The 19299-nt window shown below is 42.7% G+C and overlaps 1 protein-coding gene across 5 annotated transcripts in view; it reads right to left on the bottom strand.

Moving 5' to 3' along the window:
• TIAM1 (TIAM Rac1 associated GEF 1) overlaps positions 1 to 19299 on the bottom strand; it is a 198360-nt gene that overhangs the window by 63679 nt on the left and 115382 nt on the right. For all 5 annotated transcript variants that reach the window (XM_058661716.1, XM_058661717.1, XM_058661713.1 and 2 more), the window contains 3 exons: positions 16484 to 16654; positions 9866 to 9970; positions 3345 to 3426 (listed from right to left, as the gene is read on the bottom strand). In XM_058661716.1, the coding sequence (XP_058517699.1) occupies positions 3345 to 3426; positions 9866 to 9970; positions 16484 to 16654 (358 nt within the window). The remainder of the gene's footprint in view (positions 1 to 3344; positions 3427 to 9865; positions 9971 to 16483; positions 16655 to 19299) is intronic.

Here is a 19299-nt window from a genome sequence, read left to right as displayed (position 1 = left end):
TTGTTTCATGCTCTCTAATCTTGGCCTTATTTTTCATAACCATAAGGTTAAACCAGGAGTGAGAACAGGGAGACTACCTAGTCTGTTGACCACAACTGACCATGCAATTTGGAATAGGTAATTGGGTACCAAGTGTGGATCTGTACCAGACTGGACCTCTCAGCTCAATGGAGAAATCTCTGTAGGACAGAAGAACAAGCCACAGAGACAGGTTCTTTCAAGTGGAACACCCAGATGGAAGCCCAGGTATACAAACAGAAGAACCAAGCACAGGACTGGAATCCATCCTGGGGGTCACTTGCTGAGGGGCTCAAACAGGAGCTTACACTGACCCAGGAACTCATCTCTCCCCGTACTCCACAGCATATAGCATACACTACTGTGCACTCTAACTTGACACCTGTCACATCACCAAATATACAGAAAATACTAAACAGCCTACAGCTGATGGTATTTAATTCAATGAAAAGCAATTTTAATAGTTCATCCGCAAAGCCAGACTTTTTATTCTTTTAAGTAAGATAGCAATGTTTCACTTAACAGCAAATAACTCCAATAGAGTCCAACATGGTTGCCAAAAGGAGCCAGAGGGAGTCATGGTGTACACACCGAAGAATTCACCAAGCAGAAAGGATCAGGACTGGTAGCTGGAACAGCGAGCTTGAGAATGAATGAAGTGATTAAAACCAAGTCAAGCAACCAAACAGGCCAAAGTCTCACAATGAACTGCCACAAGATCCCTCCAGCCAATGACACTTACAGCCAAAGGACAGATCTACAGCCTCAACAAAAGTCCCCAGAGAAGAAGCAATGCCAAGCAACTGAAGTGATCCCTCATTGGTCTAGGGATCCCAGAACTATATGAGCTCCCCTCAGTGAAAGACCTGAAAACAAACTGAGGGTGGAGGCAAAGAGAAGAGAGACTCCTGACTAACTTTACTTCATGCTGACTCGAACCTGAGCACTAAGAAATGGTTGAACCAGTGTTGCTAGCCAGATAGGAAGCCCTGTCCAAAGCACAGTTCAGTGTCTGCTGCTGACAGCAACAAGAGGACAGCAATTAAGAGTAGGCAGAAAGGTCCCTGCAGCCATCTGATATTGTCACAACTCGCACGCATGGAATTTTGTGTTTTTGCAAAAGCACCAGCAATCACAAACTGTGGGAATTAAAATAAAAAGCAAACACCTGCGTCTTTATAGCACCTAGCTGGAGGAGCACTGTTTACCATGCGCTCTAGATTGATGCCTGGCACCCTGTAACACCCTCCACATACCTGTAACTCAGTAACTTTCATGAAAAACAACAAACAAACAAACAAAAAACACATATAGAATGTGTGTACAGTAGTAGCTCCCCTTTATCTGAGGTTTTCCTTCCTGTAGCTTCAGCTACCAGTGACCAACTTTGGTTACAATACAGTGTAATAATTTATTTGTTTGTCATTAGTAGTAACTGCTAATTTGCATAAGGGTAAAACAGAGTTGACACAGAGTTTAGACGTATCTGTGGTTTCAGGCACGCAAAGAAGGCTCTGGAATATAGCATCTCCCATGGATAGGGAAAAAATACCATGACATGGTTTCATGTCCAGTGCCTTATTTCTGAGTTCCCAAATCACCCTTAGAATCACAATCTAAAAGCTTTGAAATTCAGCCTTCCCTTGAGCCTTGCTCATTTAGCCTGACCAATAGAAACTGCATGAACTTAAGAAGAACCCTCACCCAGGAACACCTGATGTGGGATGACAGGCATGCCTTCACAACACTGCCTCCAATTACACTTTAATGACTTAGGTACCACACAATAGGCCTTTTATAAACAATCATTCCTTGCCACCAACAGCATGCTCCAGGCTTTATAACATTTTCAATTTTAAGCCAAAGCGGTGATAACATTAAAGTGTAATGCAAGTGGCCAGGGGTTCAAGATTAGTCTACCTACACCAGGCCTAAAAGCTCTAACAAACGTACTGGTTACCTAGAAGTGACAGTGCAAAAGGAAGATCCTAGTCCACTGCTTGGCAAAGGGTTTGGATAGTCCCAAATGCTAAACAGTTTAGTAACCTGGTCTAGAGAGAAATCGTAAATAAGCATGTATTTTCACATCTCATCATCAGGAACTTTGTCTCCTTCTAACACTTGGTAGACCCCCATTTTATGGCTCTCTTAAAGGTAAGTGTGCCAGGCAAACTGCTTGGGCCAAAGAGCTGCAACTGAGCCAATGCCTGCCTCACCTATGACAGATATCCCAGACCTAGATACTGGAAGCAAGTTCATGCCAAGGTCAAGCCAAGCCACAAACGATACACAGTGAATGTGAGATAAAAAGTTCTCTTGAGGACTTGGGCGACCTCAGCTAACCCCACTGCTCCTGACTAATACAGCACAGTGTGGATTTCCCTTATTTAATGTAAAATCTGTTACTACATTCATACAGTGTAATGTTGATAAAGTTAGACTAGGCAGACACATATGGAAAGAATTACATCAGTAACCATGCCAGAATGCAGACAGTTGTGTATAACGTGTAGCCTGAACAGGCCTGAATGCTATTCAGTGGAGGACCTGTGTACAAACATGGCCCTTAACTGGCACTGGCAAAGACTCCTAACACTTGAACATGGCTCCCCCATACCCACACAATTTGTACCTGTCTCCTTTTGGGAGCCTGCAACTTTAGACAAGACCAGCTTCCCAAGAAAAGCCCTGGCTCCACTGTCTCCAAGGAGCTTCCCAGCAGGCAGCATTTCCCTTGTGTTGTCTCAATGTGTTACTGGAGGACCTGACCCTGTTCTATCTGAACCCAATGAAAGAAGATTTGGGCCCCTGGACCATGGCTTTTCCCTTTATTGTTTCTGCTTTGCATTAGTTCACTGAAATAAAATCAGAGTCATGAGCAGAAAGCAATGCTGAATTCTGTAGATCCTGCTATTGAATCTGTAAACTTGGAGGAGGTACTCAGAGACACCAGCCAGCGGTGTTCCTTTAACCTTACCTATACAGCAGCGGAGGATAATGGGTATGGTTTGTGGGAATGGGGTGTAAAGGGGGTAATCTCTTCATTACTCGAGTACAATGATACAAATTTCAGGTATACCCACTTCCTTTCAGAAAGGGGAACTCCAAGATTCAATCTAAGAGACTGAAGGCTAAAGTCCTCCCGGCACCCAGCGACTGACTTTCCCTCTGCTCCCCCCAGTCTGGATGCCCTGCACAGCACACAGATGTGCTCCCGTGTCTAATAGGCCCCCAGAGTATTGTGTTGAATTGTAAAAAATGTTCACATTCACACAGGAAATGCTTTCACTGGAAACACACCAGAGATCAAAGAAGAAACAACGCACCGTAATTATCAGCCGCTGCATCTGACTTCTCAATCTGGATGCTCTGAGTGACTTTTGGACAAATTTCAATCTCTTTGTATAGCTGAAAACAACAAGGAGGCGTCAGTTAGCATTTCACCATCAACAACTTCGTAATTCCGTAAGCCTCTCCACCCACATGACTGCTCATGGAATGTGAATTCACGTCATATTCGTATTGTTATTTACCTGAATCTAGTAAAATCAGAGTAAAAACTTGTAACTTACATGCCCAAACTCAGGGACAGTTTGGTGTTGAGATAATTCCCCATCATCACTCTGCCTTCCCACCTTGTATGTATCACAGTCTTGAAAAACATACTAAAAGAACAAAAAGCTCCATTTCCGGGGAAGTGGGAAGTTTTTATAAAATCAAGAAGAGATTATAAAAACACTGGCATTGGATTTGTGGGAAAATTGAGAAATTGCTATGCTTCCATTCTTTTCTCTTCTCATATATTATTTTTTGCCTGCAAAATTCAAGACAGTACAAACAGGTAGAGGAAAATGACAAAACTGAGGCAGAAATTGATCTGGATGCCTTAAGTACACAGTTCAATCGACGGTCCAGAAATCCTAGCAAAAGAGTTTTTGCCAAACAAAGCTGAGAATAACGTGCAATGGCCCCACAGTGACTGTGTTTGCAGTTCACTGATGCTCTGTGTTCACAATCTGCCTTACGACCAACCGGTACACAGTTCCTGCCAGCCAGCCTTGCCTCCCACACTCCATGGGAAGAGGAAGATCTCTGTATCACAGATAAGGGGGACACAGCTGCAGAAAGTACTTGCTTGAATGCCTGGAGCCGGAGTGGGCAGAGCTAGAATTCGAACCAAGGCTTCGGGGTGAAGCTGTCTCCGTGAACCCCAGATGCCTCCCAGACCAGCTCCAGGTAGAACTTGGGAGTTTCAAAGTTAAGCAAATCAACCTTCTTCAGTAGGTGGGCCAAGTCTTTACATCCAAAATTTAAAATAAAAATAAATGTGTCAAAGGCTCCTTATGGAATGGTGAAATGATTTTGATCTTGAAAGAAAAACAGAGCTTGAGCCAAAGTCAAGAACAGAAAAAGTATCGGGTAGCAGTAAAGAGAGGGCTTAGCCATTATCTCAACACGCTCCCATCGCTGACCGCGTAGCCAGAAGTAATTTTACTCAGGCAAGTCGGAAAGCATGTCAGACGCTCTCTCTTGATTCGCTTCAGGCATCTGGGAGGTGAGCACAATGCTTTTAACGCAGGAATCCAGAAAATTGAGCAGTAAGAGAAGGCAACGGGACAGGGTGGGAGGATGGGAACACACAGCCAGCCCGGATCATCTCGGCACCCCAGCTCACTGCACCCTCCACCAGATGCAATGGGATAAGGGCGAGATTGATGTGCTTTCACTCGGACACATCACACAATTAATAAACTGCCAATGAGAAAAAAAAAATCAGACCGGTGCTTAGTTCACCAGAATGATAAACAGCACGTACTCTGTCATGTAACAATGCTGGCAGGAGGGCGGGCGAGACATCCTCTGTGTTCCTTTCCACTTAGTTGAAGCCTTATTGATGTTTTCAACTTCCCTGGGACCAAATCCTTCCCCCAGGTGGCAGTATGTCGCTGTTCAATTCTCTCCACAAAACTCGGGAGGCAATGAAGCTGAGTGAGCCATTTTTCCTGTTTCTTTACTAATGCCACCTCCTGCTAGTCTTTGGAATGGGTATGAGTTTTCCTATCTGCACTAGTCACAGAGGATGATAAGGGACCACGCAGACAGGGCCCTGAGCCACATCATTCTTTCTTAGGCTAGTGAGGCCCAAGTTAAATTTAGCAAAAAGCACTAATAAAATGTATAATATTGCAAGAAGGAAGTGTGCTCTGTTTTTAAGGAGAGCCTTTAGAAATAGCTTCATACAAAAATGCAATTCACGGGCCCGGCGGCGTGGCCTAACAGCTAAAGTCCTCGCCTTGAACGCCCTGGGATCCCATATGGGCGTTGGTTCTAATCCCGGCAGCTCCACTTCCCATCCAGCTCCCTGCTTGTGGCCTGGGAAAGCAGTCGAGGACGGCCCAAAGCCTTGGGACCCTGCATCTGAGTGGGAGACCTGGAGGAAGTTCCTGGCTCCTGGCTCCGGATCAGCACAGCACTGGCCATTGCGGCTCACTTGGGGAGTGAATCATCAGATGGAAGATCTTCCTCTCTGTCTCTCCTTCCCTCTGTATATCTGACTTTGTAATAAAAATGAATAAATCTTAAAAAAAAAAAGGAAAGAAATGCAATTCACAATGAACATACCTCTTAAAGGCTATGTGAGAATTAAAAGTTAAATTTGGGGGCAAAAAGTTGATCAAATTCCTGCAGAGTTTTTCCATCATTTTCATTTTCCATGAAACTCTGAAGACCCCTCATAATATGCATGGGCATCAAAATCTTGGCCCCAAAAGCAACATCTTTTAACTCTATTTTCTGTAAATTTTTAAAACTTTCTTCATTTTTTTTTAATAAATGAAAGATGTTGTATGCTTTCTCTCTTCTCCAAAACAACAAGGGAAGATGATCAGTTTTTAAGGAACATTTTGTTAACTTTAGCACCTGAGTTCTCGTAAAATGATGACTCTTCTGGGTGCCTGGTCCGAATGGCTCTGCTGTTGGCTTAGTTACAGCGTCTCAGTTCCTACTCTGCCTGCTCCTTTTCTTAGGCCCTATGTGGTCCATTTGCCCCATATCTGCCACAGTGAGCCTGGCAGCATGTGTCAAACACAGCTATCCTTCAGCAACTGGTGGCAACTGGTTCCAGAATGTACAGAGATACTAACATCCCACAAACATGCTCGTGTATACTTTAAATCATCTCTGAGCACACTTAACACCTCATGCAATGCAAATCCTATGCAGTTAGTTTTTTGTATTGTTTAGGGAATATAACTACTGTAGCCCTAACTCCATAGCACAGAACAACAACTTCTCATTTTCCTTTTAATATTTTCAGGTGAACCTGCAGATATGGAACCACTCTCCTACCTCTCCTGGGGGTCTGTCATCTCCCTTAGGCTCTGTGTGGGCTGGCCTGATTCCCTCCTCCCCTCACCTCTTGCATCCCTCCCATACCGCCCTTCCCATTCACCTGTTAACTTCAATCATCAGAGCTGATCTCCACAGACCTCTGCCCCAGTTGTTCCAACGGCACATGTGAGAGGAGCAACAGAGCCACTTCCAGATGCACACCCCTCCCTAGTCACCCGCCCTTCCAAGCAGGGAAGGTCCCCCGATGTGACACATGAAGTTTCTATATCTACCTCAGAAAACTTGCTGCTTTTTGGGCATATGCCCCAAAATTGCTGAGAATAGCTACTATAGCATCAAGCACATGGATGCTGCATACATGTTTACAAGATCAATAAATAAATTGATCCAAACTTCTGCAAGCTCTTTATTCTTCTTACCTGTCTTTTTAAAGAAAAACACTAGTGTGGAATTTTGTGAAACCAGCGCCTCTGCAGGTTACAACTGTGTTAATGTTGGTTCTATGGTTGGACCCAACCACTAACTAACAGTGAAAAAGCAGCCCATCAGGTATCACTTCCATGAACACAACAGGTGAAGGAGAGAAACAAATGACTAACAATCACTGGTTATTCACAAGCAAGAGAATCTCCTGACCCCTAAAACAAGAATAGGAGATTCTCCAAAAAGAGAGCTCTAAAAATCAAGTACAGACTTTTGCTACCACCTATTGATCTGACTCCTGAAGGCTGCTTGCCAAAACAAATGGTATAGACTACAATACAAATGAGTCATTTATGAAACAATGACTTTCAGCACCTGCAAGCTTCCTCCATCCACCAAAATCAAGAGGAGGAGCAGACACATGGCCTAGATGTGAAGATGTCAGTTAGACACCTGCAGCCTGCAGTGGAGTCCTTAGACGCTAAACACAGCTCTGCTCCTGGCTCCAGCTTTCTGCTAATGTGCACCTTGGGAAGTAACAGTGATGGCACAAGGGGCTGGGTTCCTGCTACCCACATGGGAGAACTGGACTGAGTTCCTGGTTCTGGCCAATGGTGCCAGAGTAGGAGCTCTGATGAGAATTTAGTTAGTAAACCAGCTAATGATCTAGCTCACTCAAATAAATTGCTTGTTTAGTCGATGACAGTATATTCGATATCTGCAAACTCCCTAAAAGCATTTGAAAATGCTCTGTGCTCCAAAAGTCTCTCTCTAGAAAAGACATTATGGACCTAAAACAGGAATTTGAAATCAGCGACTCAGATAAAATGCAGGGGGGGGGGGGGGCGGGTCTTTGAACCCAAATGGTTAAAAAAAACCTCACATTTACAACCGTTTAACTGAAACCATTTTTGTTGATCATCAGAGAATTAAAGCAACAAACACACCAATATAAACAGTGCCTGTGGTTTTCTCACAAGCAGAAGTCAGATATTCTTAGGCCACACAGCAGTTGCTGCTAATGTCTCAAAGTGTTATTTATGCTCATCACTACTCAGAAGAGCAGTAGCCACTGGAGCTACTGCCAAGTCCTACAAAGTATCAAGCTAATACATGACACATACACTGTCTGTAATTTTAAAAGTACTTTTGATCCTCATCTCAATCTAAGTGGTCAATAGGCCTACATATTGTATTCCTGCAAATGGAAACATCATTCTGATATGGAATCTGAACATTTCCCCAGACTGCACAGATATTCCAAGTACAAAACAGTGAACAAACACTGACTATGAAAACAGGTGTTAACATGAGCAAAATGATGCCATTTGCTTTCTTAGGGATCTCTGGGGCTGGAAACATTCCACAACATAAAGGAAAAGAATGTCCTGCTCTTTTTGACCTTTAGATTCTGTATTTTTTGTTTTTGATTTGTTTTTTAAGTATAATAGGGATAATACAATTGTTGATGCAAGCAATCTCAGCTTGGCACACTTTAATCTTCTGTGTGGGATGAAACCACACAAAGGCACAGACTTAAAAATAGTAAATGCGTCAATACAGTTTCAAAGGATTTATTACAAGCACACACAGCTCTTATGTGCAAGATACGGGAGACATGAAAACTAGTCAAGATTTGATCATTGTAATTTAGGATGGTAAAAATGATCAAACCCAAAATGCAAAATGTATGACCAAACAGCTATTCTGGTGTTATCAGCAAAAGATACCTCTGTTCTTCACTAAGAGTGATGGATTTTTTTCCTCCACTTACATGGCACTAAGACTGAGCTTTTCCCAAGCCATAGAAAGAAGACAACCCCAGTTCTGCTCGCTGTACCTCCCTTAACCAACGCAGTGATGGAAGTGACAGCTGAAAAGGGACTCAGCACTTTGATCTTCTATTGCTTAACATGATACTAAGAGTATTACAAAATCACATCTTCTCTTTCATTTCATTAAAATTACTTAAAGGGGCACAAACTAATCTTGGAGGATGATAGATATCCCAAATCATGATCACAGTGGTGGCAACATGACTATACGCTTTTGTCAAAACTCATTAACTGCAAAATTTTATCAAAGGTAAACCACACCTCCATGCTTGCTAAAAAAGTTTCCTAATGAATTTTATATTATACTTTCCTTTCCCTCCCTGACTCCCTACCCCAAAAAAGAAAAAAAAAAGCCAAGGATATTTGGGCTTGCATTTTGAGTTCTACTTTTTGAGCTCACACATCTGGAGTTATACTTCCATCACTCATGTATCCACAGCAGGCAGTTCCACATCCCCAAAAGGAATGAGTAAGGACAGAGAGAAATGATTTCCAAAACAGAGGTGCCTTGCTCCCAACATGCCTCTTTACCGGAACTGAAAATTACACTACCCAGCTAACAAAAAAGGAACGTATACCTGGCTTAGTACAATAATAATGGTTAACATGGACTAGGGGAACCACTATCTCTAACCTAAAGATTATCATCGTATCTTCCCTCCTATTCTACATGACTACTAAGCACAGGAGTAATAAAAATAAAAGCCACATTCATTCAGAACCATAAATATGCTGAAATTCAAACATACCCAAGTGTTGCCAAGAATCTGAATAAATACAGTTCCAAGAGGCTGGAGCAGAAAATCAGATGGTAGCTTTTTCCCTCCCAAAAAAGATCTGGCCCATCAGTTTCGTTATACACGTGGATGTCACACAAAATTGGAATAGCTGTTTTTTTTTCTAACAGCAGCCAGCTGATCTCTGAATCATGAATTTAAAATAAAAACTGTAGAAGCTACAAGGAAAGCTAGTAATAACGATGAAAAAGCTGTGAGTGTGAGCTCTGGAGCTCAGTATTTCAGGAGAGCAGGGCACAGTCCCGCTCCTTGGGTCAACAAAGGTGGCATTTGCACACTGTGGAAACAGTACAATTGTGAGGCCAACCTGAGAGCTCCACACGAAAAGCCCATTTATTTTAGAACTCGTTCCACTTCATCAACCACCATTAACACAAATGTACATGTAATTTGAAAGTCATCTCTTGTAAAATGCACAGGGATAAGAGTCATAAACATTACCAGCTCGTAGATGTCCTCCTCGGGCTGCGGAACGTACAGCTGCACCTTGTTTTCTATTAGGAATTTCAGCCGCAGGTAATGAGCAGAATGGTCCAGCTGATGTGTCTGAGACAAAAGGAAAAGAAAGTTTGTTCAGGCATAAGCTGGCATCATTAGGCCTTCGTGGACATGGCATTAAGTATTCTCAGGAACAATGGGAATTTGTTCACAGTGGAGGGAGAGGGGTTTCTCTACTTCGTAAAAAGTCTGCACTCAAAACTCAATTTCAAAATGATTTTCATTGAACACATGAATACTATTCCATGGGAACGATTCAATGGAAAGAACTGAGTCACAGCTCATTTCTCCTTCTTTGATTTAGTGTACTCTTCAGACCAGCCTTTCTCAACAAAAAACATCAGACAAGAGACCCCTTCATATAGGGGTTATCTCTCTCTTTTCCCATCTGCTTGTTACTCTCTTTCTCTCAAACAACACAATAATATACCTCTAGAGGGTTAAGCTAAATCATGTTAAGTGTTTTTATCCTGTAGAAATACATCCTTAAGGACTAATCGGTAAATAATACGATGTTTGGAATTTGCATCCAACATAATCCAGCCAGGGATTTGGTAGTGAGTGCAATGAATGTATGGAGGGTAACATGACAAGTAAAGATTCCAGATAACACATAAAAACTTATTACACTGTTCTCCGCTTTTACATAAACTTGAAATTTTTCATAGAGTGAAATGCACACTCTCTTCATACCCAAAGCTTCATTGATAAGAATTATGCTAACATAGTGGCATAGTATGGTGGCTCAACAAACTAATCCTATGTTCTGCAGCACTGGCATCCCATACGGGTGCCAGTTCAAATCTCAGCAGCTCTATTTCCTATCCAGCTCCCTGCCTGTGGAGGATGGCTCAAGTCCTTGGGCTCCAGCATCCATGTGGGAGACCTGGAATTTCTGGCTTCAGATCAGCTCAGTTCCGGCCATAGTGGCCATTTGGGGGAACGAATCAGCAGATGGAAGAACTCTGTCTCTCCTTTTCCCTATAAATCTGTTGTTCAAATAAAAATAAATAAGTCTTTAAAAAAAAAACAAATTAAAAGTAAGGCAACACTGATTAGTTTTTTTTTTTTTAAATAAAATACAGAATAGGCATCCTGCACTGTTATGAAAACACAATTCTGGAAAGAGGAAATGAGTCTGCCTTGATTAGTTAGCAGAGTGGTAAAGAAGTTTTCCCCAATGTATAGCCCACTCTGAGTACCGAGGGAAAGCATGATGCCTGCTGTGAACTAACACACCGTTCAGTAGATGCATCCTGTGTGCCAGGCTTCCATTAGCTGGCTGCCTGTGTTTGAGATCAGATGCCGTGAGCTGATGGACCCAGGATTGTTGAAGTCAAAACTGGGAAGGGCCGAAGGGAAAGCTCAGGGAGACACAAACAGGAGATTCTAAATGTGCTGCCGCTACCTACTGCTTGTCGGAGAGCTGCCGAGGCAAAACGAACAATAACAAAATAATATTTAGGCTGCTCTGATCAGCAAGGATGATCCCTGGCAGAGTTGGAGGCTGCAAATGTTTCCCACCTACCCAGGTCCTCAGTGAAGTCTTTAATTAGAAGCAAACATTTTGGTTCACCATCTGTTTCTGACTTGAGGCGGAAGAAAATGAGAAATGAAATTTCACGGGGTCTTAGTAAGCGGAGCAGATCCACCTGGAAACCGTATGGTCATCATCAGTAAGCACCCTGTGAGCACCCCCGTGGAGACGGACAGCCCTTCTGGGAGAGCCGTCCATAAGGACCATCCTCCGGAAATCAGACTCCAACACCAATCTCACCGTGAGAAAGCTACTGCCAGGCATTCACAGGCTTTGGGTGGCCATGGTGCACACCACAGGGGTCCCCAGTACTCCTTAAAGCCTGTGGAAAACACTGACAGATTTGTAAACAGACCACACCGTGGTCAAGGCATCTCACTGACAATGACGACAGCCCTGCAGTAATCACAGAACAGGGATGGATGGGAGAGCGGCAGCGGGGGTGATTCTCACCACTCGCTCAACCCCATCACGTCTTTCCAGACTCTTGAAATGACAACAATGTCTTGATAATTTTCTTTTCAAGACTAGAAATAAGCATATATAGCAAAACATAAAAAATCTAGCAGTCTTATTTGACAGTGGAAGAACCCTTATTTTGCCTGGTAAATAGTTCCCCTAAACATAGGACACTGAATCTAAACACCAAGATGTCTTCCTGGTTTGGTAAGTTTCTGAACCATGATCCTTGTCACTCATGGCTTGTTCAATATCAAAAACAAATCCTAATTAGCTAATTAGATCAGACCAGCAGAACTTCTGAGAAAAATTGTATGTTCCTCAGTACTAAAGCAGGGTAAAAACCAGCCGTGTTCATAATACATTTTTCTATAAAAGAATTCCATGTTTTAAGTCAATCTTCTTATATACAGGGCTTGCTTTGGACTTCTGAAACATTCAAGACAAAATTTCCTAACACAAGAGAAAATTCAGTTAGGGAAACATAGTATAAAATTGTTTCCCAACGTACTCAAATTACTAAAGCGACATGGAGAGTATTTGATTCATTTTTAAGGCAATGCAGCTGTAAATTATAAGATAAAACAAATATTGTAGAATAAATTTTAGTTTAGTTGGCATAATTTTTAAAATACACATTTGAAAGGAAGTAGCAGCAAAACACAATGCAGATCACTTTAGCAAGCAGCATCAGCCAATTAAAACAGATAACAGGCTTCAGAATTATTTGCCTTGGATCTTGTCATTCATCATGTTTTACTCTTCCATTTCTCTATGCAGTTCTCCTTTTGAGCCAAACTTCTATGGGAAACGCACAAACATGCAGTTACACAATACCGAACTCCACAAACAAACAGAAAATGCCGTTGCAGAATTTCTAATGACATCATGCCTCCCCTTCAAAGTGATGTTGTATTCTTTAGCTACTAATGGTTATCAGCATACATAATTAAGTCATTGGCAATACACTGCAAAAATGAAATAAAATTGACACCATAGCCACATGTACATAATGCCAGTGAGTATGAATAAACAGATTTTTTTTCTGCAATTTTTATAATTGCAATGGTGATCAGAACCTATCCAAAACATATAGCCTAACATCGTTGCCTGCTATACGTAGCAGCAATATTTACAGAAACATTTACAACGTGAATTGTAGATCTTAAAACATCGGCTGTAACTGGAACTTGACTGGTGGTGGGATGGCAGACGGCAAACTGCTGGGAAATGATATGAATCAGACAGGAATGGAAAGACCAGCTGAACGCAAGACACGCAAGAACAAGACTGATGATTACATATTAGAGAAGGCATCTATCACCAACGCTGAGCATGGCAATAATGAAATAAACAAACACTCTTAGAATCATCTCTGTTGTCACCCCGTCCTTCAAAATAAAGAAGAAGAAAAAAAAAAAAAGAAACCTTACCATTAGATCCGATCACTAATAACACGTGGCACTGTTTCCCCTATTTCTCTACTATTTTCCCTTCTAAGAGTAAAACTGGCTCCACTAATTACAATAAGTGTTTTGCAAAGAGGCGCGCTTCAGATGGCACCTGGCTCTGAGCACTCTGTAATTGGTCCTACATGGAACAGCGCTCCCACAGATGATCAATTTCGTAAAGTACAATTGCAAAAGTTCTCTGTCTTCAAACTCCTGAGACGTCAGCTTGCTCCACATCACGCTTTGTTTGTCTTATTTCTGTTTTTCAGGAGTTAGGGCAGGATGTGGGGTGGGGGAAGAATGGAAGCCCCAGGGCACATCGGGCAGGATGACCCTTCGTTGTTAGAGGGGAAAGAGACTTGTCCTAATGATGCCACCAGCAGCAAGTGATGGAAACAAACTCCTACAGGGGAAAGGACCTGCAGCCTTATCTAAAGATGGTCTCTAGGTGGCAGTGACAATATTCCTTCCTCATTCTCTCGGCTCCTACCAAGGCAAAAGCCTGAACAAGTTCCTCAAATTGGGCCACCCACCCACTTCCCTACCAAGGATCAATTTTCTGCCAATCACTGTTTACCAGAAAGCTCTGGCTTAATTATCGATTCCTGACTGTCCTAAAGCCGAGGAGTACAGGCTGTCCTCAAAGGCAGGCCACTCTCTGGAAAGGCTTTCTAGAATCTGGCAGATACAAACAGGCCAGAGAGTGCTACTTCCGAACACCTTGTGCTGCAGATCTGAGAGAGCCTCCCACAGCTATGCGGAACGCTAATGGCTCAGTGAATCTATAAATAAAGGAATGCAGGAATCCTCAGTAGACCCATTTTGTTCCGTAATTAAAATGAGAAATTGTGAACAGCGATACCATTATCTTCAAAAGCTGGGAGCTATGTACACGAAGGATTCAAAGAACACAAGGTGATTTTTTTTTTTAACATCCTACGTGATAGGCTGATTTTAGCATTGTCCCGAAACAACTGGCTTTTCTGCTTTTCCCCCACATGAGATTATCTGAAAGCTCACTTTAGCTGAACTGTTTTATCTCTACCATTCACAGAAGAGTCACATTTTTTTTTCTTTAGAAAGGCTCTTGAGTTTAAAAAGAACAGAAAGAAAGAAAAAAAATCGCTACTTGTTGAAGTTCAACATCAAGGCACTTTCTAAGGTTGTAACAGTTACTTGCAAAAGGGGAACTTCAAAAGGTTAATGGAAAATGAAATTAAAGGACAAGTGCATCTAAATTCATGCATGCTTTGTTCATAATGTGGATTTTCCATGAATTTTTGAGGATTCCTCAATAGATGTGGAATTCAAAATTTTTTTGCCCCCAAATAAACTTGTCTTTACATCTCATTTTCCACCAAGTTTCTGGAAGTAATACCATATGTACAAAGCACTGTGTTCAGTGAAGAAGTCTTGGGGCAGGACTCACAGCAGAACAAGGTCAAGCCACCACTTGGAATGCTGGCATCCCAATCTGAGTGCCTGATTGGAGTCCTAGCTACTCTGTCTCACATCCAGCTTCTTGTTAATGGATTCCTGGGAGCCGGCAGGTGATGGCTCAGCTATGTGAATTCCCATTATACACGTCAAAGACTCAGAGATATAGTCTCCTAGCCTCAGCCTGGCCTCCTGAGGGCATTTGCGGAGTGATTCAGTGAATGGAAGATGTTCACACACACTCTCTCTCTCTCTCTCTCTCTCTCTCTCTCTCATTCCTCCATCTGCTGAGGTACTCCCCAGATGGCTGCAATGGCTAGAGTGGGGCCAGGTTCAAGCCAGGAGTGCTTAGCTTCTTCTAGGTCTTCCATATGAGTAGCAGGGGCCCAGGTACTTGGGTCACCCTCTCTTGCTTTTCCCAGGCCATTAGCAGAGAGCTATATTTGAAGCAGAGCCGCAGAAATATAAACCGGTACCCGTATAAAGGATGCCGGCATGGTAGGCAGTGGCTTTATGTGTTACATTACATCAACTCCATCCAATGTTTTAAAAGATAAATAATGGCAGGTAAGGTTTTGGCTTTTCCTTCCGTAGCCCCAAGGAAAATCATTTCCTTCCATTAAGAATATATTCTAGATTTTTTTCAGAGGTTTCTGAAGCATTCTTCCTAAAGACAGATCCTGGTTCTCAGGCTGTAGACCATCCGCCTGCCACAGTGCATACATCCAAGTAGGGAACAGCCAAACTTAGAACAGGTCTCTTTGCAATGGTCTGTTGTGTGAACTCAGGCAATCAACGAAGAATCTAAGCATTACTTTCTTCGTCTGTAAAATAGGGAAGCCAACTGTTTTTCAGATGTGATATTATTAAGAAATAAATAAGTAGTCTTAAAAAAAGAACCATTAGCAACTAATCATTAAGGTATTGATTGTGCAAAATATGCTTGTACTATGACACCATTAATTACATAAAAATGAAAACACACATACACACAAGAAAAGTTGTTTCTATCTCCCTCCTACCCTGCCCATCACAGGCCACTCACGTGGCTGCAATGTGGGGGACAAAATGAAACCAGGTTCACTTTGAAAAAAGATCTAAATGTTTGCATAGCTTAGGGATAGAAACTCACTCATTCATCACTAAGAAAATGCTAGCGCTGTGTTCACAAGCTGAGGAACTTTCCATCAGGGAAGTCAAATGGTTCCTGCTTTAAAGGTGCATTGGCACCTCAGTTACTGATAAAGGAGGTCACAGGGGAGTAGCCCGTGGCACACCATCCTGACATGCAGGTCTGTGCATGGGTACAGCAGACTACAAGGACAGATAGCAAAATGTATATAGTGGCCAATTTTGAGTTTAAAAACTAACTTTAAAAAGCGTGGCCTGCAAGTGCTTTTCTTTATCTAGGTTTGCTAAGATGTGTGCAATGAGCATATAATGTGTTTACTGTAAATTTATTGCATATACACATCGAAAGGGGCTTTGCAGAACCCCCTCTCCTCCTGAAGATGGAGCATACCCTTACTCTGATGTCTATTTTCACAAAGGAATCTAAAGCCACCATGAAATGAAAAGCAAGTGCCTTCTTAGCACCTGCTTTTGCCACCTGTGCCTGGGAAGATTCTTCCACCCCATGATGCTCTTCTCAAAAGAACAACCAACACAGCTCCATACCTTACAAATCAGCTCCAAGGTGTCCCGGGCGGTGTCCCCTGGCCGGACCACTGTCAGGACTGGTTGGTTATTGGGGAGACAGAACCAGGATGGAGAGAAATACTCGTGGACCCAAATGTCGCAGTCAGGATTGTGCTGGTGGACGCTCGGCAAGACCACCTCTTTCTCCCTCTAAAATGAGAAATAAGGTTAGTGGAGCAGCAGCAACAACAGCAGCAGATACCAAAGACCTCAGACGCCCTGTTGGTGCACACAGAGCTTAGAGTTTAGAGAACCAATGGCTATGGTGGACATACAGAAGACTCTTGGAAAGAAAGAGAAACTCTTCCAAAAGAATCTGTATGGCCAGAGTAGGGCCGGGGGACTCCTGACCTCCAAGGTGGACTTTTTTACCTGACCCACCCAGCATGTATAGGTAGGGATGGTATAAATTAAATGGGTATGGGAAGTTGAAAGAAAACAATAAATCAGGTTATCCAGTCAACTTTATTTCTACTAATTTTTCCATAGACCCATTTCAATTCTGCCTCCTGCCATTTTTCAAAAAAAAAAAAAAGACTTAGTTGATGATCTGAAAGTCAGAGTGGCAGACCGGGAGATACATATATACACATACACAAACACATACAGGAAAAAGAAAAGTTCTTCCATATCCTGGTTTACTGCACCAATGTCTCCCACAGAACTGGGCCAGGCTAAACCTAATGGCCACAACCCTTTCCAGGTCTTCCACATGGGTGACATAGGCCCAAATACTTAGGTCATCTTCTCTGGTCTCCCCAAACTCATCAGTAGGAAGCTAGATGAGAAGCAGAGCAGCCAGGGCATGAACCAGCCCTCCAAAATGGGATGCTGGTATCACAAGTTGAAGCTTAATTGGCTATGCCACAATGCCTGCCACTCACTTGAACTTTCCAGCAGGGAATGCCAATAGTGAAGAGCACATGCCATGTGAAATTTACACTTCAAAGCAACAATGAGTTTCCAAGTTTTTTTTCCACAAGAAGACAATGTAATAGCATCACCCATTTATATTTATTATTTCTGGGTTCTTCTGGGACTTTGTCTGTGGGAGAGGGCTCCACTTTCCAGATAAAGTCTCAGGAGCTACAAGGCTATGCAGCACAGCATGAGCGATCAGAAAAACAGCCTCTGTAATAACTGCCACTATCCTGCCATCTACCTGCTCGGCCTGGGTAGGAGGAAGCACAGCACGCAGGTGGTAAATGTGGGAGAACACCAATGCTTGTGTTCATTCACTGTGTTAAATCTAGTCAGGCCAAACAGCTGAAGTAGAGAAAACCCTACAGACTGATGAAAGGTTAGGAACCCAGTGAAACAGGCGATAAAAGAATCATCTGGACTCCAACAATGCAGACACAATGCTGTGGAGGTTCTGAATAATATGAGCGGGTCATTGCTTTAGAGCCAGGCTACTGCTTGGGAAATACATACTGATAGATCACCAGGAAAAAAAAAAACACAACAGATTATAAAAAGAATTAAACTTCCAGTGAAGGCTGGGAGATGCTAATACAAGTTCCATACATTAAGAAATGGGATCTGGGGCCAGGTTGCAGTGCAGTATGCAAAGCTGCCAGTAGCAATGCTGGCATCCCATAATCAGAGTACCAGTCTGACACATATTAGAAACAGCTGTTCTGTTTCTAATCCAGCCCCCTGCCTATAATGTTGAGTAAATAGTGAAGATGACCCAACTATAGTGGGCTCCTGCCACCCACAAAGGGAGATCTTGGCAAAATTCTGGGCTCCTGGTGTTGGCCTAGCCCAAGCCCTGATATTGTGGCCATTTGGAAGTGAACCAGCAGATGGAAGATTGATTTCTCTTTCCTTTTCCTTGTCAACTCTGCCTTTCAAATAAAACTTTAAAAAAAGAAATGTGTGTGTATGTGTATGTGTTGGGGAGTGGGATACAGGGATGCAGGAGCAGGGTAAATATTTTGGTAAGAAACACTGAACTAATCCAAGAAAAATACAGCCCTACCTTTTAACAGTATTGCTCTCCTAGATACAAACTGGATCCTTGGGAAAGAACTGTCAGAAAGCAGTCCACACATCTACATCTCACTGACTGTAACTGGAATCTTCCAATCAATTTCACATGCACCAAATGAAGTAAGTACCTTGCACACAGAATACACTTGAGTTTTGCACTTAAACTGTTTTTCAAGGACAAGGCATTGTAGCCAGCAAGTGGAATAAGGAAGAAAAACATAAAACCAAGAAAATCATACAGAATTCCAAGGGAAAAAAGTTGCAGGTTATGTGTGCTAGAGAGGATATCCCAATATGAAAAGTGGGGTTATAAGGTTATGAAAGATGAACTGGTCAGCATCAAGAATGATCAAATTGTTTGAACTGCACATAGGCACATCAATTTACTTTCATAAGACAGAAGCTCAAAGACAGTGCTATGGTTGGGCACGTCCAGCATCAGCTGTCCTTGTATCCAGAATGACATAATTCATGGGTTGTCTGCACACACAACAGAGGAAAGGCCTAACCATACCCACTCATTCCTCCTCTCCTCCAGCAGGTGGAACTTTGCACTACACTCTGGTTTCTGAGGCTCAGCCCAGGCTACCACTGGAGACTGAGCCATTGCTGGAGGAACCCTCACCGGCTGCAAGGCCATGAAGGCTGAATTCTAAACCAGCGACTCTGAGGACTACAGAATCACATCGAAGTCAGATGATCAGCATCAGTGACTCACAGCTAACAGGCTGCTGGTATCATGAGCAGGGTCTTAACATTAAAGGATGCCCATTCATTTATAGCCTGGAAAGAGTGGCCAT

Source organism: Ochotona princeps, chromosome 3, assembly GCF_030435755.1.
Source record: "Ochotona princeps isolate mOchPri1 chromosome 3, mOchPri1.hap1, whole genome shotgun sequence".
Classification (NCBI taxonomy): domain Eukaryota; kingdom Metazoa; phylum Chordata; class Mammalia; order Lagomorpha; family Ochotonidae; genus Ochotona; species Ochotona princeps.
The sequence above is the reverse complement of the archived record's forward strand: the minus strand, read 5'-3'. Positions and strand labels throughout refer to the sequence as shown.